Source organism: Loxodonta africana, chromosome 9 (assembly GCF_030014295.1).
Source record: "Loxodonta africana isolate mLoxAfr1 chromosome 9, mLoxAfr1.hap2, whole genome shotgun sequence".
Classification (NCBI taxonomy): Eukaryota; Metazoa; Chordata; class Mammalia; order Proboscidea; family Elephantidae; genus Loxodonta; species Loxodonta africana.
The window spans coordinates 18,503,021-18,524,990 of NC_087350.1; the positions used below are offsets into that span (position 1 = coordinate 18,503,021).

The window sequence follows — 21,970 nt, forward strand, 5'->3', positions numbered from 1 at the left end:
TGTGAGTATGTATTTACTTATTTAAAAGATACAATCACTTGGTCTAAAGTTTAAAAGGTACACATATGTTGTATTTTTTGAAATCTTCTGACTTCTGTTCCACAGCCACATAATTACCCTCCTTGAAGTCAACTTATGTATTAGTAACTTATGTATTGATTTCTTACGTATCTTGCCAGAGGTTTTTTGCATATTTAAAAGCAAAAATGCATATTCATATTCTTTCCCTGCTTTTTTTTTTTTTTTTTTTTTTTACCGTGAATGGAATCATACTGTTCTGAGTTTTGCTTTTTTTTTTTTTTCACTTAAAATATATCTTGGTGATTGTTCTTTATCACTACGTATATCGAGTTTCCTTTTTTTTTTTTAAACAATTGTGGCTTTATGTCTGTGTGTTATGCAGGTGTTTCTAATTTAATTTTCAATTTCAATCTTAACTGCTGGATATTTATTCATTCAATAAAAATACATTGAGCGTCCACTATGAGGCAACTTAGGCCCTGGGAATACAACAAAGAACAGAACAGACAGTCCTTTCACGTTCTATGAATGTTAGGCTGGACATTCTATTTTGCCTCGTCCTCAGCTGTGTGCTTTCCGGGGTCTCGTGGAGGCCGTGGCTGGGCTGCCGGTCACGCTCGACTCGCCGGATGCTCCCAGCTCCCTGGTACGAAGAGGGCCGGCTCACGGAGGCTGGAACGGCTCCTCGGCGTCCTGACACAGGGATGAAGGGGCCGACCCAGGACAGCTGGGGCCCGGTCCGGAGAGGAGGCGCCGCTCGCGGACTCGGAACAGCCAGGAGCGGGGTTAAATGCGGTCTTACAGGCGACGTTGGGGGATCGGTTCGGCTTGTGAGAGCGGGGACGCGCCTGCGTTCGTGTCCCCGCCGCACAGCGAGCAGCACGCGGAGACTTCGGAGATCAGTTTTTTTAGCTGCCCCACTTCACAAAGAAGGGGAAACCGATGCCCAGGTTGGCGATGGCCAGGACTATGCCGCGGGGCCCACCACCTCAGCCCTTTAAACTCTCAGCGCGCGGGAACCGCAGACCAACAGCCATAGGCGGGCGGGGCCAGCGGGGCGGGGCCGAGCGGGGCGCGCGCCACAGCCGACCAACGACAGCCCCTCCTGCCCCGCCCCCTCACCGAAGACTCTCCAATCAGCACGCCTCTTAGGCTAGCCCCCGCCCCCGCGCCTCTCAGACCCCCCAACAAATAGAGCAGAGGGTGGGCGGGGCTTCTGGCGGGTGTGTCTGGGTGAATGCCTACGTCGCGCGCTCGCCTAAAGTTTCGAACGCAGTTGGCCCTCGAGGCAGAAAAAAATATAAGAGCGGCAACCAATAGTATGGCAGAAGGGACCCGCGCGCAGGCCCGACTCCGCCCCGCTGCGCTAGAAAGAAATCCAGGCCCGGCCATTGGCTCGCGCGACTTGTCAGTCGTCGCTGCGGCCAGCAGGCAGGGGCCTCGCGGTGATTGGTTCCGCCCAGGCGCGAAATGTAACGCGGGAAAAGCAGGAGCAGGGACCGCGGCGGCAGGTTGTTATTTTCTGGGGTTCGGCGCAGAGCCTCCTGCTTTCCCGTCACCGCAAGGGCCAGGCCGCCGGCTGTTTCCCGCCGCTGCAGCCTGCGTTAGGGAGTACAAAGAGCGGAGGGCGGGCTTGACCGGGGGTTGGGGTCCGGCCCTGCCCGCTCGGTGCCGGCTGAGCCGCTCCGCTGAACTCCTTTGGTGGCCGCTGCGCAGGATTCCGGGAAACGCCCGCCAGCCATGAGCCGGCGGGACTGAAAGCCGGCGACTCAAGCGTAGCGCGGCCGAAAGGAGCAAGGGGCCAGACTCGGACTCGGGGAGTGCGGCCCCGGGGCCGCCGGAGCTGCGGATCAGGGCGGGGCGATGATCCGGGGCGTGGAGTCGGCGATGGCGGACAACCCGCCGCAGCCGCCGCCCGTCGTCTTCTGCCACGACTCCCCGAAGCGGGTCCTTGTGTCAGTCATCAGGACGACCCCGATCAAGCCCTCGTGCGGCAGCGGAGGGGAGCCGGAGCCGCCGCCGCCGCTCATCCCCACTAGCCCTGGCTTCAGCGACTTCATGGTGTACCCGTGGCGCTGGGGCGAGAATGCGCACAACGTGACGCTCAGCCCCGGGGCTTCGGGGAGCGCCGCCTCGGCCACCTCGCCGGCCGCCGCTGCCGAGCACCCCGGAGTTCGGGGCCGGGGCGCGCCCCCGCCCGCCGCCTCGGGGGGTGAGGACGAGGAGGAAGCGAGCAGCCCTGACAGCAACCACCTCAAGGTGAGTGGCGCGGGCGGGGCGGGGCGCCGCGCAGCGCGGGGCAGCCGAGGGCCCGTTAACGGCGCGGCCCGGGAGCCGGCAGCGCCTCGGACGCGGCGGGCGGGCGGGGCGGGGCCAAGTTTAAAACGCGAGGTAGCTCTGGCCGCTGGAGGGGGCGGTGGCGACTGACAGGGCGCTGACGTCACTGCCGCGCGCCAAAAAACGGGGCCCCCGCGTGGGGAGGGCGGGGCGGTGGTCACGTGGCTCGGCCGCAGGGCAGGGGTAGAGACCCGAGACGTCTGCCCAGCAGGTGCAGCGGGTGGGAGCGCAGCCTGGGGAGGGTGAGGAGACCGGGTCAGTGGTCGCAGCAAGCCGCTCTGCCGACCGCTGAGTCCTCTCCGATCAGAGAAGGAGGGAAGGGGCTGCGGGCCTTGAGCCTGTTCACTAGATGCGGGAAGGGGAGGGTGGTGCCCAGTTTTTGCCCCATCACAGCAGATTCCTGCCGGCCCTGCCAGAAGATACTCTGCAGAGAGAGTCTAGGAGCAAGAAGGGACTTCGGGAATCTTCCCCAACGCAAGTTCGACCCTCTCCACCTCTCGTTCATCATCACCATACTACTTGCTCGGTGCTGAGAGCACACAATGGAACGAACGGGGCGGTTTTGCCAGTAACCTTCAATTGCTCCCAGTCTCAGACTGTTTAGACCTGGGAAGACGTGATGACCTGGTTCAAACCTATGTTTTACAGATCAGGTAGCTGAGGCATAGAGGGATTAGTGAAGGGACCCCCCCCCCCCGCCCAAGATCACATAGCTAGGTAGTGAGAGAACTGCAACTGTCGTCGGAGTATTTGTGGCTTCTAGTCCTGCTCTAAGGAGCCTTGGTGGCGCAAAGGTTAAGCGTACTGCTCCTAACTAGCGGTTTTGCAGGAAAAAGACCTGGCAGATCTCTCCATGCTCCCGTAAAGATTACAGCCAAGATAACCCTATGGGGCAGTCCTGCTCTGTCACACAGGGTCGCTATGAGTCCAGTCGACCGAACAACACCTAACAACAGTTCCGCAGTATGTGTTCTGGTGGCCTCTCTGCTGACTTACACTTAGCGCTATTGACTCTAGGCTCCAGGAGGGCCGGGACCATCTATTTGGTAGTAGACTATTCGATTTTAATACCTTATACTTTGTAAATGCAAGGTGCTCAATAACGTTTGTGAAATGAATGAATGGTGCTAATATAAGGTTAGTATCCAGATTCCATTTGTTAAGCGGGCAGATTGGCAGTTTACTGAACATATATAAATCAACTAGTGGTAAGCACATTTATATTGGCAAATATAAATTGGAAACAAGTTTAGGTCATCATTTTACTTGTAGCAAAGACGTTGAAACTTGTTTGGACTCTGAGGAAGTTGATACACTTTGTTACTAATGACATTGTTACTAAAGAACTAAGTTGGAAAACTATGACACCCTTCAACTCTTGAAAGAGCATCTCAGTAAAAACTAAAAGAACAAGCAGTAGAAGTGTTTGTTTTTTTTTTAATTAAAAAAATTTTTTTAATTGTGTTTTAAGAGAAAGTTTACAATTCAACTCAGTTTCTCATACAAAAATTTATACACACATTTTTATGTGACCCTAGTTGCTCTCCCTGCAATGTGACAGCACACTCCTCCTCTCCACCCTGTATTTCCCTTGTCCATTCAGCCAGCTCCTGTCTCCATCTGCCTTCTCATCTTGCCTCTGGACAGGAGCTGCCCGTTTAGTCTCATGTATCAACTTGAGCCAAGAAGCACACTCTTAATGAGTATGATTTCATGTCCTATAGTCCAGACTAATCTTTGTCTGAAGAGTTGACTTTGGGAATGTTTTTAGTTCTGGGTTAACAGACAGTCCAGGGGCCATGTCTTCTGGGATCCCTCCAGTCTCAATCAGACTATCAAGTCTGGTCTTTTTACTAGAATTTGAGTTCTGCACCCCACTTTTCTCCTGCTCCATCAAGGACTCTCTGTTGTGTTCCCTGTCAGAGCGGTCATTGGTTGTAGCTGGCCACCATCTAGTTCTTCCAGTCTCAGGCTGATGGAGTCTCTGGTTTATGTAGCCCTTTCTGTCTCTTGGGCTCGTATTTTCCTTATGTCTTTGGTGTTCTTCATTCTCCTTTGCTCCAGGTGGGTTGAGACCAATTGAAGCATATTAGATGGCCACTCGCTAGCTTTTAAGACCCCAGACACCACTTATCAAAGTGGGATGCAGAACACTTTCTTAAACTTTATTATGCCGGATAACGTAGATATTCCCTGAAACCATGGTCTCCAGACCCCCACCCCTGCAACTTTGTCCGTTGGAGTGTTTGGTTGTGTTCAGGAAAATTCTTAGCTTTTGGTTTAGTCCAGTTGTGCTGAGTTACCCTGTATTGCGGGTTGTCCTTCCCTTCACCTAAAATAATTCTTGTCTACTATCTAGTTAGTGAATACCCCTCTCCTTCCCTGCCCACCCTTGTAACCATCAAAGAATGTCTTCTTCTGTGTTTGAAACTCTTTTTGAGTTGATCACGGTAGAAGTATTTGTAAGGGTACTGAGTAAGCTAGTGAGGAGAACAATTGCTGTTAGCTGGATCTAGGGTATCCCCTGTCAAGACAGATAGGTATCCTAGGTATTTTTCTGTGTAAACATCCTTATCAGTTTTAGCCCTTTTACGTATATGTACACACACATTAGATTATATTATATAGGTGAGCATATATGCGCAAGTACTTATAGGATTTTGCATTTATGATTTGATTCTTAATTATAACTTCATATAATTTTGGGTTGTCTGAGAAGATTAATCTTAGCATGTTGTTGTTAGGTGCTGTTGAGTTGATTTTGACTCATAGTGACCCTGTGTGACAGAGTAGAGTTGCTCCATGGGGTTTTCTGGGCTGTAATCTTTATGAGAGCAGATCGGCAGGTCTTCTGCAGAGTGGCCGGGTGGATTGAAACAGCCAGGTGAAATCTGTAGGTAGGTTCTTTTTGACCTAAAACATACTTGTCTTCACACAAATCTTTTACAGAAGTTGCTAGCACAGTGCACGGGTTTAAATTTTATTATCACTTTCCACCTCTTTTCAGAAGTAAAATCTAACTGAAGTTACGAAGAACATGTGAACGTGAAAAGGCCGTTTTATATTTCTTTTTCTCCTCCCCACACAGTCGTTCATGTTGTAGGTGTTTCGTAAATTTGATGAGTTGATTTTAATTTTTTCTTTTATCGAAAAAGCAATCCAAATAACAGCTTCAAAAATTCATTCATTTTGTTTCTCCACCTTTAAGGGGAAAGGTAAGGAAGCTACCTAGTTTGATTTATGGTCAGTACACTGGATTAAAGGTAGAGACTCCCAGGCCCTTTTACTTTGCTTTGTTTCTCTGAAGCACTTGTAGCTTTTTACCTCCACGTGCATCGTGGATGAATCATGGTCACTGAGTCTGATTACTTTTTGGGAAGATAGGAGACAAGTTTATAATACTGCCAGTGCCGGTGACATCTTCTCATTCTCTCAATATGTTTCCTCCAGTGGCCGGTTAGGGGCACTAACAGCTGTGGTTTGGAGAACATTTGTGTTCATTTACTATCTGTTCGTTGCCACTGCTCCCAGGGGGGGTGTTAACATCTGTGCTCTGCATACCAGTGTCAGCTTTCTCTTGCTCTCATGTCTGTTCCAACCCAACGCTGCCTCCGCTGCCAGTGGGGAGAATATCTGTCGTTTACCAGCTGATTTTGGCCCCTCATCACAAGACTATTGGGGTGTACTTACATGCTAATAAATACTTCACTTAGGTTTAGGTTTTTTTTTCCGGGGGAGAAGGGAAGTTCTAGCTTTGTTCTGTCATAGGATTTTCCAGGCCTCCCCACCTTGAGCCCTTGTGCTCTCTCCTCTCTGACTGCTGTCCTAAGGTGACTTCTCCACTGTAGGCCCATGTGATCTGGCAGCTCTCTGCATAGCCTCACATACCACTCACCCTTCACGACCAGCCGGCTACATATCCCGGTTCCCCCTTCTAGTGGCTGAACACTTCAAACATAGTAACTTTTGCTCACCACCATGCTAACATAGTAACCGCCACTTATTGCCTGGCACCTAGTAATGTTGGCAGTACAGTGGCAGGCTCTTTGGTGAGTGTTTTGAATTCTTTAATTTAATCCTTGTTTACCTGATGAGGAAGGAGGAATAAAAGAGGCCCCAGGGCTAAGTTTAGTTAAGATTATATGGTAAATGGTAAAAGTGATTACAACCTTCCAGCATCCTTGCTTTTAATCCATACACCATCTTCTGTATATACCACGTGTGAATTGACTTTAGGGGTTTGTTGTTGTTTTTTAACATGAAGCTGATATAAGCAGACTTAGGAAATACACACCGTTAGTACCCTACCTATGTATCAGCTGAGATGCCTTATAAGAGCACACGTAGTACAATAGATAAATCAAAATAAGGCTTGGAAAGTTGTGAAGATAGGTCTAGTTTGGGGAGTGGGGTTAGGAAGCAGATATTCAACCCACAGGAAATTTGGATCTCAAGCAGAATAAATGTGTAAAGGGAAGATAGATGATCAATGGTCTTTTCCCATTTTCATGTCAAGGTACACACACCTTCTTCTGAGACCTATTTTTCTTTTCATTCAAGGTTGTATTTGTGCATTTTCTTTGAATTTTATTTGTATAAAAATGTGTCAAGGATGTTTAGGTTTTTTAGTCATCAAATGAATACCCAGTTACTATAACTTTTTCTAAAGCATAGGTAAATGTGTACATGATTTTAAGCAGCTTGAGAAATGAGCCAAATTTTATTGAAGAACTTTTTTAGTTATTCACGTTGTGAACTCAAAATACTTATCGTGAAATATTTAAGAAAACACTTTCAAAATCACTAATTACGTTCTGGAGGTACCGAGGCTGTGTTCTCAAGACTACACTAACTCAAGCATGGAGAACTTTTTGGCAAACTGAATAACTTTGCTTCTTATTTTATAGCAGTTGACACATGATAGCAATAAGATATTTTAGAATGTCTTGTTAATATCGCTTTTTCTTGTGAATCCTCAAGCAGTCTTGACGAGATTTGTCCCTTAGGCTCAGATGTACTTGTTTGGTGATGAGCTAACACTCTGTAACAGTCATAATGTACCTACAGCCATGGTGTTCTTTGTTTTTGTTAAGGCCAAAAGGAAAAGGATACTCTTTAACACTGCTTATTTTTATATGTATTGTTAAAAGATGTTTTTTATTCTTTATTCATTTATTCCTCCAGGGCATTAGATGATTACTTGCCTTGTCTTGTTTTCTCAGTCAAAAGAATGTGCTTTGTGAGGCCTTACCTATATATGGCCAGGATGTTGTATTTTGTTTATTTTTCAGCCCTCCATTTCTTATTTAGAAAATGTAAATATGTTGCTTGAGCTGAAATGAGGTCTTAGAGTTGCTGAGAGGCAGCCAAATGACTGACTTTTTATGTCTCCCTCACCATTAGACATACTTGTTAATATTTTTGTTTACCAGAAGCAGAGAGAAAATCTCAGTGGCTTATAACATCATTGCACAAGTTGTATGTCCTGGGAGAGTTGGCTGCAGGTGCGCTCTTTATCCTTTTCCTTATAGGACCCAGGCTGAAGGAGCATTCCTTACCTGGACATGTGGGTCCCAAGGCAGGGAGAAAAGAGAGAAGAGGAACCATGTGATGGCTTCAAAGCTTTTGCTCAGAAGTTGCACACATCACTTCTATTCACATTTATTGGCCAAAGCAAGTCATGTTGCCAAGTCAGCCTCATTGTGACACACACAGAGAGACGAATAATGAAATTTTTTTTTTAAGTTGTGCTTTAAGTGAAAGTTTACAGTTCATTTTCTCATGCAAAAATTTATACACACATTATTTTGTGACCCTAGTTAATCTTCCTATATTGTAACAGCACATTCATTTTCACCCTGGATTTCCCTTGTCCGTTCAACCAGCTCCCACCCTTTTCTGCCTTCTCATCTCACCTCCGGACAGGAGCTGCCCATTTAGTCTCATGTATCTACTAGAACTAAGACGCACACTCTTCACCTGTATCATTTTATGTCTTGTAGTCCAGTCTAATCTTTGTCTGAAGAGTTGGCTTTGGGAATGGTTTTAGTTTTGGGCTAACAGAGTCCGGGGGCCATGTCTTCCGGGGGAGGGACATGAATATTTTCATAATAATAAAATCTGCCACAGTGCCTTCTCACATGTTTAATAAAAAAAATTAACAATATTTGCAAGATGTAAGAATTTACTATGAACATAAAATTACTGTTTTAGTCATTAATATCTTAAGGTTTTCCTGTTTAATACATGACTGATACCTAAAGACTAAATGAAAATAAGAACTTCATTACATTTTTAAAACTTTCTATAGGCCTTTAGGATAAAATTAGTAAATAAGTTTACATCTAATTTGGCTTCACAGTACAAGATTGACGTCAGGTCATTAACTTGCATTAGAAAGAGATTTCAATATCTATGACTTTTAGAAACATGATTTATCCTGTAAGAAAACTCAGCTCGTAGGGATTAAGATTTTCCTTCAAAGTGATAATGTAAAGGGAATTTTGCTGTAGCTTATTATGACCCTTAAAGCTTTCAGGTGAATGTTTTTAAGTCTTTGGAAGGATTTCAGCTTTCAGAAGGATTTAGGTCTTTGTATTGAAATTGAGGATGTGGCCCCAACCTCTTTCACCTAGGCATTGATCCTGCCTTCTGAACCGAGGAAGTGGCTGCCCCATTTTCCCCAGATCCATGGTGGCAGTCTTGCTGACTTCTGAAAAGCTCCCAGGATCATTGTTTCCTTTTCTTGAAGGATAACAGATGTTTGCAGCCAAGTAGTTTCATCAGTTTCCTGCCCGTAGAATTCACTGGACAGCTTTCCTCCATTTTGTCCTGTCTCTGTCCCCTTTAGTCTATGCTGCAGTGTTTCTGCTGCGATGATTGACTGGATCCATAGTCCACCTTCCTGATCTCTTTAGCAAATGATTGTCTAGCCACATCCTTGTTGTTCTTCCCAGAGCATGTTTTCTCAGTTTTTACAGCATGGATAGGCTGAGCTTTCTCCAAATCTTTAAGCTCTGGCTCCTTTTTGCTTAATAATTCGCTCCTGAATTTATCTCTTTCCTCTTATTATAAGCAGCAAGGAGAAACCAGACTGTCTCTTCAAGATTTTACTTAGAAATTAACTTAGCTAAATATCCAAGTACATCACTTATAAGTTCTACTTTCCACAAACTACACGAACATAATTCAGCCAAGCTCTTCCCTGCGTTATAACAAGGATCACCTTCCCTCCACTGTGTAATAACATGTGTATCATTTCCTTTTAAGGCCTCCCCAGAAGCACATTTAACACTCACATTTCTGGCAACAGCCTATTCATGAGGATGGAAGCTTTCCCTACAGCTTTTCTTCTTTCTGAGCCTCACCAGAATCACCTTTAATGTCCATAGTTCTGCCAACAGTCTTTGCAAGGCAATCTAGACTTTTACTGTCATGCACCTGAAAACTCTTCCAGCCTCTACCTATTACCTAATTCCAAAGCCATTTCCATATTTTTAAGTATGTTACAAGAGCATCTCACTTCCTGGAACAAACTCTGTCTTAGCTTGCTAGGGCTGTCGTAATACAAAGAAGGTGGCTTTAAAGAACAGAAACTTATTGTCTCACAGTTCTGGAGGGTAGGAGTGTGAATTCAGGGTGTCAGCAAGGCCACGTCTCTGTGTCTGCCCTAGGGGAAGGCCCTTCCTTGTCTCTTCGAGTTTCTGGTAGCCCCAGGCATTTCTTGGCATTCGTTGGCTTTTAGATTTATCTTCACATGGCATCTGTTTTCCCCTGGTGTCACTCTGTTTCTGATCTCACCTTTTGTAAGTCACCACTTACATAGAACCAGGACACATCCTACTCTGACATGACCTTGTTAACTGACAACATCTTCAGAGAAAGACCTTATTTCCAAACAATGTCACATTGGCTGGTATGGCTTAGCCAGGCCGTATACCACTCCACCTTAGGCTTTACTTCTTTCTTGTGCTGAGTGTAAAGATCAGCCCAAAGTGAACACTTAGGGTCTTAGGTATTTTCTGAATGTGCTTTCCACCCTGGGCATCATGTGTGTGGCTTTCTAAATCCTGGGGTATATGTGGGCACTTGTCAGTGCCTGAATTTCTCAGAGAAATTCTCCCTCCAGCTTTTCTTCCCAGGCTTTCAGCGTGCCTTATGTTTGCCTCAAATCTTTGGCTCCAGGTGGAAGCAAATTGTTCATTAGCCTTAAGAAGTTTTCAAGGAATGCATGTGTGTAGGTACTTTTTCACCGTGGGTGAGTTCCAAGTTAAGGGAAAACAAAGACAAGTGCCTTGTGTTAGTCCTTCTCGCAGTCCTAAGACAGGCCAAAACAGACAAACACAATTTTTTCAGAATAAGGTCTGCTCTGCTCCCTTTGCATCCAGGGACCAGGGTCTCTCACTGGGTCCATGGGCTGCTGTCTTCAAGACTGCGGGAATGGGGAGTGGGACAGGGAAGTGAAAATGCTGCAAAGCTTTCCTAACTGGATTTCAGTTGCCTTTTTCTTGTTTCAGTGTTCAGCTGGTTGCTGTAAATGTTTGACTATTTTCCAGAGTTCTGACAAAGTTGATTCTGAGTTTTTGCGCAATTTTTCAGTGGTTTTGTGGAAGGATGGGCCCTTGGAGCTACCTACTCTGCCATTTTTGCTGAGGTCACTCAAGAAAGATTAAAAAAAAATTTTTTCTTTCTAATGATATCTTGCTTTAATGACTATTAATGTTTGTAAAAATTGTTAACAGGATGGAATCCGACGTGGGAGGCCCAGAGCAGATACTGTCCGGGATTTAATAAATGAAGGAGAGCATTCTTCCAGCAGAATTCGTTGTAACATCTGTAATAGGGTCTTTCCACGGGAGAAATCACTCCAGGCCCACAAAAGGACTCATACAGGTAAGTTGAACAAATTTTAGAGAAGGCCAGAAGTAACATTTTACTAAGAGCTGATTTGATGTTTGGGCCTGTAAATTTTTTAGTTGCTGTACATTTCCTTTACCACCATTGGTTGTGAAGCTTTAAAAAGCAGGCACTGTGAAGCAGTTTCTTTTTTGGGGATAGGAGTTCTGAACATTGATACCATGGGACTTCTGAAGTTAACGTGGTAATTAATGGGTATGTCACAGCCATGGAGCCCTGGTGATGTAGTGGTTAAGCATTTGGCTGCTAACCAAAAGGTTGGCAGTTTGAATCCACCACCCACTCCTTGGAAACCCTATGGGGCAGTCCTCTGTCCTTTAGGATTGTTATGAGTCAGAATCGACTTGAGGGCAGTGGGTTTGGTTTTTGTGGGTATTTTTTGGTTCCACCCATGCTATTGCTAAATTTAGTTCCATCCTTCTACTTCCTGAATTTTGTTTGATATGCTTTTAATGTTATGTAATTGTTAAAGCTCATTTGTAGGTCAAATACTAAAACAGTAATTGTTAAGTTTTTAATAGAATGTCTAAAGTCTTCAGTGTATCATCCAAGTGTTTGACCTAGTCATCAAATTTATGGTGAGCTATGATTTTTCAGAATTAAATGTGTTGTAGGCATTTATGCCAAGGTTATCATATACCTTGTATATAGAAATCATACTGGCATTTTAAGTACCATATAGAGAGCCAAAAAATAAGTTACAGAGGGCCATCGTTCTCTTCATAGAGAAAGTTGGTCCCAGAAGAAGGAACCTATGGCTCATCGAGTCATTTCCAGGTGAGGGAACAGAGGCCCCAAAAAACCTATTACCACTGTCTTATACCTACTCCTACCCTCAGCCTAGAGCTATGCTGGTAGCTGGTATATGGGCAGTTCCTGGGTTATGAACGTCCAACGTAAAAGTACAACCCGTAATTCAGAACCAACCCCGTAAAGCCTATAATATTAAAAATTCACGGTACCTACAATGGTTCGTAAAAACAAAGGGGTGCTACTTTGCGATGCACATCAAAATGTTTTTATTATCGCTGTTAAAGATGTCTTAGTGTATCTGGAAGAGTTTGTTGAGTGGTTTTTATACATAGAAAGGTGCACTGTACACGACAGGCTAAGGCACACATTTGACTAACTGACCTTAGATACGAACCTGTCCCTAACTGTTCTAACATACGTACAAATTCAACTTAAAGACAGACTTAGGAACTGATCTTGTTTGTAATCCAGGGGTTGCCTATAGTAGCCACTAGTACAAACTGAGATGGGCTGTAAATACTTAGTATAAAAAAAATAAAAGAGTAAACAATCTCAGTAATTTTTAATTATGATTACATGTTGAAATGATAATATTTTAGATACAGTAAGTTAAATAGAATATATTAAAATTAATTTCATTTTTTTTTTTAGCATGGGTACTATAAGGAGGCTTGTATTTCTAGTGGACAGTACTGGTCTAGAAGTTGGGCTTGAAAATCAGTCCCCTATTTTCTTCCATTATCGTCATGGTCATCACTGGTTTTTTCTGTTCCTTTCGGGGTTTTGAAAAGATATTCTGATGATATGGTAGAATATAGTTTTCTTAGCGGAATCCCTGAAAATCGGCAGTTTTAGTTTTGAATCATTATACGGTAAGGTGGCTACAGGTTTTGACTTTAGGTACTATTTAGTAAAACTATTACTTAATGAAATATCCAGTTTTGAGAATTTTTATATATTTTTCAGCCTAACTACTTTGATGTGCCCCAAATAACTGGTACACAGGCCATAGAACACTTGTTGCCAGCATAGATAAGACTGTATGGCATAATGAAAAGAGCCCCAAATCCCAGTCCTGGATCTAAAGTTTACCCACTGTGTGACCTTCAGCAGTGTCACCCAATAGTACTTCCAGGCCTCAGCCTCTACGCTCTGTACCAGGGAATTGAGTGTAATAGGATTTGGGCTGGCTTAGGGGATCGATGGGGGAGTCCTGGTGGCGCAGTGGTTAAGAGCTCGGCTGCTAACTAAAAGGTCAGCAGCTGGAATCCACCAGCCGCTCCTTGGAAGCCCTGTGGGCAGTTGTACTCTGTCCTATAGGGTCGCTGTGAGTCGAAATTGATTTCACGACAGTGGGTCAGGGGATCGATTGGTGTGACAAAAGCAGAGTTCTGTGCCAGCTCCTCCCGAAGCACCCTGCAGAGAGAGAGACCAGAGGCCAGCTGGGAGCCTGTAAGAGGGTGCATTTCAGGTGGGGGGCTGCCAGTCTTCACCAGGGGCGTTGGCAGTAGGAAAGCAGGGGTGGGAGACATTTCAAAGAGTCAGCAAGAGCTAGTGATTTGGATTATGGGGGATAAAAAAACGGGATAAACCCAAGAGAATAACTTTAAGAATTTGATCCTGAAATAAAAGCTCCAGGCCTGAAGAAAATAGCCTTGGGCTTCTAAGCTGAGAGCTGTCTGACATCATCCAAACGCTCTTGTTAGCATTTCACCTCCCGGTTCTGCAGAGGCCGTGACGGGTGTTTCATTGTTGTATGGGTCATGACCTATATAAAGATTGGTTGTCTTTTTCTCCCCCCTTCCTCTTTTCACCTTATTCTCTCAGAAATAATATACAACATCTATCTACACAGGTGAGAGACCATATATGTGTGACTACCCAGACTGTGGAAAAGCCTTTGTTCAAAGCGGGCAGCTCAAAACACATCAGCGTCTTCACACCGGAGAGAAACCTTTCGTTTGTTCAGAAAATGGTATGGTGTTTGAAGTTAAGTTTATGGAATAACTGGTTGTGAATTAAAAGTTAAAATACCTTTGCTTGTATTTTTAGGGGGAGGGGTTTTCAGTTTCATAAAACATACAAGCTTTCTTCCTTGTTAATTATAACCTATGTTGACCGACTTTTAAATACAGTATTAAGATGAAAGTCTTAAAGGGCAAATAAGAATACTATATTTAGCCGTAGGCAACAGAAAAAGTCTGCAAAAGTAATACAGCCATTAGGGCAGGCTTTTACTTTGGTTTTAAACATTTTGACTCTTAAATTGAAGTAAGCACGTTACTGTCTAAATTTTCAGTAAAGAGTGGGGAAAATTTTAAGATCCTCCCACTGTTGCTGCTAATATTTTCTTACCTGATGTTTTTCTTATGAACATTTTTACATAGTTATATTTGAAATTATTGTTTAAAATTTATCAGAAATGCCCATGAACTATCCCATCTAGTGATTTTGCTTAAGTGTGTACACAATGATTGCCTCAGTGTCGGATGCAGGATATTTAATTTGTTCATCTTTTGGGATATTTCCTTGTGATGGATTCCAATAAAGGAATTACTGGGTCAGAGATCTTGAACCTTTTTATGATTCTTGTTACACTTCCCGGAGGTGTTAGACACGTTTACATTGCCATGACCAAGTCAGGAAAGACCCGTCTCACCGTCCCCCGCATTAGCATTAGTGATAATACTGTTTTTAAGGGTTTCTTCCCCTTCAAATTGTAGAATGCCAAACCTCACTGTCTTAATTTACTTTTCTTAGATACCAGAGAAACCAAGCATTTTTCCATGTCTGTTTGTTGGATGTCCAGATTCTGATAAGTGTTTCCCTCTGTGTTTTGAAGGCTGCCTGAGCAGATTCACCCATGCGAACCGCCACTGTCCGAAGCACCCCTACGCCAGGCTGAAGCGAGAGGAGCTCACAGACACACTCAGTAAGCACCAGGCTGCGGACAACAAGGCTGCTGCGGAGTGGTTGGCAAAGTAAGGCACCCTGCGTTTAGGCCCCTGGGAAAGCCTGTGGTGAGGGCTTGGTCTTACAGTAGGGACATACCCATTTCTCTCATTTGAAAGAAGTTGCTTTAATCTGCATTTTATAAAATAATTTGAAATGGCGCTTTATCTTAAACCACAGGATTGTTAGGAGTGGTGTCAGGACCTGTGTGATAGAAGACAACCATCTGAGAATACCTAGTATGAGTTCCTAGACCGGAATTTATTTTAAAAGACTGCATTTTCCCCTTATATCGATATGTACCTTTTTTGTAACATTATTTTTAAAGAACGCTTTATGTATAGTGTGTTTCATTTGTCATTACTGCAACCTCTTCATTTTCTTTATGTTAGATTAGATGCGTGCTGATTATAACAGAGCTAGAGATTAGACATTCTTCTGAAGTAAAGCTCCCAAAAGCACCAATTTAATTTTTTTAATGTGCAACAAGTAGGCCAGTGCCAAAAAATATCTTCTACAGATTTTTTTTTTAAGGATTCACTGCTGTGTATATAAGCCAACAATGTCTGGTCATGCCACTCCTAGCTTCATTGGCTTCCTCTGCACTTGGGATAAAGTCTCAAATCTCTAACTGTGCTGCAGTAGCTCCGCCCACCTCTGGGAACACCACCGCCTCCAGCCACACTGGGCTTCTCACTGGTTTCAACACCCTGTCACTGCAGCACCAGGGCATTCGTGCATACTGCCCCCTGCCTGCAATGCTTCGGTTCCCTTCGTTTAGCCACTCTTTGCTCACCCTTCAGGTCTCCCTGAGGCTGAACATCACTTCAGGAAGGCCTTCCCTGACCTGCTTTCCACCCCCAAAAACAAAGGTTAGACCCACTTAATAGATGAGTTTATAACACGCTGTGTTTTCCCTTTTGGAACATCCACCACACACTTTTGTTCGGTGTCTCTCTGCCCTGCTCGAACATATGCACCACGAGGGCAGGTGTTCTATTTGGCCTGTTTTCTGCTGTGTCCTCAGGGCCTAGCACAGATTACGGCCTTGATAAATACTTGAATGAGTAAACTTATTTGGATAAAATACATAATAACCAGATAATGGAATCTGAACTATGACTTGATTATTTAGGCCAGGGACAATTTAAGCTACAGAAGTTCTCCACTTGGATGGAATGTTCCATGGGCATATTAAACTAAATATCTCCATCACTGCTGACCCTGCTAAACTTACCTTTTGCCATTCTCCTTTTCTAGTTGTCCTTTAAGGCATACTGAATGATTTGCATTTCTTTGTTTATGCTTCAATGGGTATTTCCAAATTTTCCAGTCAGAGTATTTTGGATTTCCCGAAATCTGGTAGTTGTATCATCATTTTTTATGTGTAATTTTCTAATAGCCTGATTGAAGTATAATGGACATACAATAAATTGCACATATTTAAAGTATACAATTTGATACATTTGACGTATGTATACATCTGTGAAACCATCACCACAGTCAAGATAGTAAACACGTCCATCACTTCTGAAAGCTGTCTCACGCTGCCTTGTAATCCATCCCTCCAACCCCTTCCAGCCTTCTCCCCCAGCAACCACTGATCTGCTTTCTGTCTCTAAAAATGGGTTTGCATTTTCCAGAGTTCTATACAGAGTCAGACAGTATGTACTCGTATTTGGCTTTTTTCACTCAGTTATTTTGAGATTCATTTGTACTGTGGAGTGTATCAACAGTTGAGTAGTATTCCACGATATACCTCGTCTTGTTTACTCATTCACCTGTTGACGGGCAGTTGTTGTTTTGGGCTATTAAAAATGAAACTACTGTGTATGAGACTTAGTGTGGACTTTTTTTTAAATGTAATGATACTTACGCCACTTAAATTGACATTTCATTAGTTACCAAAGGAAACCCTGGTGGCATAGTGGTTAAGAGCTGTGGCTGCTAACCAAAAGGTTGGCAGTTCGAATCCACCAGCCACTCCTTGGAAACCTTATGGGGCAGCTGTACTCTGTCCTTTAGGTTTGCTGTGAGTCAGAATTGACTCGACGGCAATGGGTTTGGTTTTTGGTTTTTCAGTGACCAAAAGGGTTGAACACTTGGATTTTCTCCTGAATCATGGCTGTGTAATGGTGGTGTTCTTATATTTTTGAATAAACTTTGTGTTGCAGACAGTAATAACCTTTGTCATAGTTTGCGGGTTTAAATTTTTACATAGTTAACTCTTTTCTTTCTTTTAATGCTTTAGTCCTCAGTCGTTTGAAAGTCATCATCTCTCTGTTGATAAGATAAATAGGTTTCTAATTACTATTTTTTCCTACTCTTTCCATGTTTTACTCTAGTCCGTTTCATATCTTGTCTTCAAGGCCACTATAGTTGAGTGGCCAAAGCACGCGGTTAGAGAATCGAGTGTGAGACCCAGAACTGTCAGGTTTTGATGATGGGAACCAGAGCAAGTCCTTTCCCTTCTTGGAACTTCAGTTTTTTTTCTTTCTGGAATTGGGAAGTGCGTGTGATATATGTGAAATCACTTTGTAACTTTATAAACTAAGACATAAAATAATACTGTGATGTAGAGGTTTTTCTTTTTTTGAGATAAGTAAACATTGGTGAATTTATGTTTACCGTATGGCTAATGCGTACGCATTTCGTATAGGTATTGGGAGACGAGAGAGCAGAGGACCCCCACCTTGAAAGGCAAGCTCGCTCAGAAGGCTGACCAGGAGCAGCAGGACCCTCTGGAGTATCTTCAGTCTGACGAGGATGATGACGAGGAGAAGAGCGGGGCCCAGCGCCGGCTGCAGGAGCAGCGGGAGCGCCTGCACGGAGCCCTGGCCCTCATCGAGCTCGCCAACCTGACAGGGGCGCCCCTTCGCCAGTAGCCACAACACTGACTCTTCACTGTACAAAAGTACTGCCCGTCGTACTTAAAAAGTAGATCTTTGGGCATAAGCTAAGCACCTTATTTGCTTGTCATAGGCTGCTATTCTGTAGAAATTGATGAAGAATGTCATTGCCCCAGAATATGGGGTGAGAGAGAATTGCACTTTTTTTTTATATGGTAATGGATTTGATGTAAAGTTTAAAATATTTTGTAAATATGGGACTGCACAGTACAGGGTAGAAGACGATATATTGTGGGAAGCTAGATTTTGCAAGTTTAATGCATTCATTGGAAGCAGTTCTCACAGAAAGCACTTTCCGAGTAAGACACTTGTGTGAAAAAAACAGGATGGTACACATAGCCAAAGAACGTGAAATAGATTATTTATAAGATCATTTTTAGCAATGTATAATAGTATGTTTAACAATACTGTAAACACTGAAGCAAACAAGAAAGTATATGTGTGTAAGAGATATATTTTTAAATTGCAAAATAGTGTGCCCAGTGAGGCTAGAAAATGGAAGCTGACTATTTTGGAAGAAGTTCTAAGATGCTATGGACTTGGGAGAAAATAGATATTTGAGGATCTTGGTCGAAGATGCACAGTAGCTCAGAATTTTTAAAATTGGAATAAAATCAGTCTTATTCTATCTGTTTGGGGCTTTACAACTCACCGTGATGTTTAGGTTTGAAAAGCACTTGTCATCCCTAGCATGTTAACTTGGGAACTTTTGCACATTTCGTATTTCTGATTTGCTGAAATTGAGTGATTAATCTTGCAAAGTCTAGGTAACATGGGATTTGGTAATTTTTAAAAATATGTATTATGGGCCCTGTAATGAGATTTGGCACTTGGATTTTTATTATGAAATGGGACGTCTACAGGGTTGTTTTGTAATGAACTGTTTTTAGATCTTTTGTTAGCAAACACTAAATTGTAATTGTACTGCTTGTTTAGAATTATTAGCAAGTGGAAGCCTCCGTATTTATATTTTCAGTGCGGAAAGCCACCTTCTTGCTTACTTCAGAATAACATGCCAAGCTATTTTGTGTTCACTAAATTTAGCTGTCAGTTAAACACTGCAGAAAATATTAGCTACTCAAATAAGTAGGCTTCTGGATGAGTGTTAACTGCAAGTGTGTTAACTCGTGTGGTGGTTTTAAACCATTTTCCCAAATAGATGAAGTTATTAAACATCACCTTTTATGTATGTACTGAAGCATGGGCAGAAAAATCCAGAGCTGAGCAGCCCGCCTCCTTCATGTAGGTATAAGCCTCCATCAGTTTAGCTTTTGTTTTAGGCAGAAACTAAATACCATGCATAGCATGGTAATTTATAGATTGCTTAATCGGAATAAACCTCAAAATAGTAGAGGGAAATATGGGGCCTTCAGTGCCTTGTTTTCCTTTTTGAATTGAAGTGTTATCTTACAGATGTAGCTTAAACATTATCTAGAATGTAGGCTTCTTTATTCAAAAATCCTAACGTGTTGCAGTACATAGATAGTTTAAACATGTAGCCATGGGGAAGGGGAGGTATGTAAATGTCTTGAAAAGAAAAGTAGTGGAAGTGTGAAAGAAACTACAGCAACAAATAATGTGTATGATGAGGAAATACTTTAAAAATGTAATTCCTCTGTACAATAAATTACAAATCTTGAGGGATTTTTTTTTTTTTTGGTAATAAGAGAATTTATATTTGTAATGGTCGAAGAATTTCGTTTGTCATCTGGTATATAGAAATTTACCTTGGAGCACTTAAAAGCATGGTAAGAGAGACTGTAACATCTGAGTGTCTGTTTAGGCTTCAACATTTCTTCTAGGATTTTCCCTCTCAAATATGATTTAGATGAATCTAAAAAAAGAGAAAAGCAACACTTATCAGCCTTAGGAGATGTAAAATTTGATAAATTTACTTAAAGAAGGAAGGGCAGTAAGAATTTGAAAAAATACAAATAACTTACCAGTTCATAGGTAATAAAACTTAAGGCCTTCAAAAGTCAGGAGTTTGTTTGTTTGTTCGTTTCTCCAGTCAGCTTTTGGCCAGCCGTAATAGTTAGATTTGCAAACATATTTTATTTGTGTAATTGGAACAGTTTAAGAAATTATCACAACGATTCACTAAGGAAACATTTAAAATGTTCTTTTGATATAAGCTATATACTTGGACAAAATATATTGGCATCCAAAATTTGAGGTGTGTTAAGACTGCTTTTTGTTTTAGAAATGTGGTTTACATTCAGATTTTTGAAGTGTTTTATGCTTCATATGGCTAAGTTGTAGTTTGGCAGAGTTAACAGCATTAAGAATAAACATGCTGTAATTTTAAGAGATGCTTTGAATAAAAGTTTATTTTAATTTAAAGTTTAAAGCGCATAGTCATTCTTGAACCTTTTATAGTTTGTTTTTCTTATCAAAAATATAATAATCATGGTATAAGAAAAAATTAAGAAATAGAAAAGCCACCTACAGCTCTATATTTTTTCATCGTTATTGTTTTGGTGCATTTTATATTTCCTTCCAGTCTTACCCCAGACATCTTTTTTGCATCATCACAGCCATAGTGTGAAATGCTTTTTTCTTGCTTTAAAATTATGTCTTTTAGGATTATAGATATTTATTTAACGTCCCTGTGTGGTTCATTATTACAGTGTGTGGATAAGTATTAAACCATTAGCTCTATCAGGCCTTAAATTAAGGTAACAAAGAACTGGGATTTCATTTCATTTATATACAGGGTGTGTTGAACCTTGGGGTCACCTTCCCAAGAATCCACTCAGAACCTTCTCCAAGTCAAGCCAAGTGGCTTTCCCCCCCGCCCAAATCAGTTATTCTCTTTATTTGTGGTAAAATATATATAAAATTTGCCACTTTAACCATTTTTAAGTGTACAATTCAGTGACATTCTATTTACAATGTTGTGCAACCATGACCACTATTTGTTTCCAAAACTTTTTCATCACCCTAAGCAGAAACTCTGTACCTATTAAGCATTAACTCCCTGTTCCTCCCTTCCCCCAACCCATGGTAACCATTAACCCACTTTCTGTTTCTATGCTTTTGCCTGTTCTAGGTATTTTTTCAGTTATTCTTGGTAGATCTTTAGTAGCGTACTTGCAACGGCAAGGTTCAGCCTTTTGAGACTATGCAAAAGAATTCACAAGCAGCTAACTGGTGTAAGTTGTAATTAAATAAGGTCCAGGCAGTACATATAAAAGCAAATTAAATGCTAATGTGACTAAGGCCATCATTAAAAGTGTCTTCAGAATACTGTTTTGCAGTCAAAATGTATTGAGACTCACTAGAAACTTAATTCATCTTTTTGAGAAAATTAGCCAAAATGATTTAAAAGTTCAAATTTTTCTTTTGATTTGTTCAAATATTATCATTCAAATATTTAAATGGCTTCATTACCTATTTAAAACAGGGTCCTGTTTGTTTTCTTTCTTGTTTTGGGTAATTTGAGGTCTTCCTGTCTTGCCTTTTCAGTGCTAGCCGTTTTTCAAAAGTTCTGCTTTAGTTCTAGTCGGGGTTGAAATTTTTTTTCAGTGTTTAATCTCTAACTTGCTTAGTCCCTACAACAGGAAAACAGTTGTCTCAGGCATTGATGCAGTGTGGCTCAAACTTCTATTTAACTTGAAATTTTTAGCTTTTCTAAAAAGCTAAAAATTTCTGTTTTTTTTTTTTCTTTTTTAAAGTTAATTATTTGGAATGAAAATGTGGGACAATTACATGAAGAGATGCTAGAGCAAGATGACTCTGGCGAGAATAGGCAGTTCTGGGAGGCTCCCCTTCAATTCACATCGACTACAAAGACGGATGTCTAATTGCTATCCAGGCCTCATAGGAATCGGCCCTCAGGTGAGGGGGAACCTACCGTAAAGCACCCAAAGGAAAGAAAAGCCCTGAGACTTTACAGCTGTCTTAAGGCCAGCCATTCCACTCCTAGGTATTTCCCCAGGAGAAGCGAATACACATGTCCACACAAAGACTTGTACACAAATGCTTACAGCAGTGTTTTTCGTAATAGCCCCAAACTGGAAACAGCATGTCCATCAACTGGTAAATGGATAAACAAATTGTAATACTACTCACGGATTAAG

General features: G+C 42.3%; 1 protein-coding gene across 1 annotated transcript; it reads left to right on the forward strand.

Moving 5' to 3' along the window:
- The first annotated feature begins 1,451 nt into the window (after positions 1-1,451).
- Positions 1,452-20,983, forward strand: ZNF367 (zinc finger protein 367). The gene is made up of 5 exons (XM_003407461.4): positions 1,452-2,280; positions 11,100-11,250; positions 13,883-14,002; positions 14,870-15,008; positions 17,639-20,983. The coding sequence occupies exons 1-5, from the start codon at positions 1,885-1,887 to the stop codon at positions 17,862-17,864; spliced, it is 1,032 nt and encodes a 343-aa protein (XP_003407509.1). The 5' UTR covers positions 1,452-1,884; the 3' UTR covers positions 17,865-20,983.
- The last annotated feature ends 987 nt before the right edge of the window (positions 20,984-21,970 follow it).

Coding starts and splice junctions, on each gene's coding strand:
- ZNF367 (XM_003407461.4), top strand. CDS start 1,885: ATGATCCGGGGCGTGGAGTCGGCGATGGCGGACAACCCGCCGCAGCCG. Junction 11,251..13,882: donor CCACAAAAGGACTCATACAG/GTAAGTTGAACA, acceptor CTATCTACACAG/GTGAGAGACCATATATGTGT. Junction 15,009..17,638: donor GCTGCGGAGTGGTTGGCAAA/GTAAGGCACCCT, acceptor CATTTCGTATAG/GTATTGGGAGACGAGAGAGC.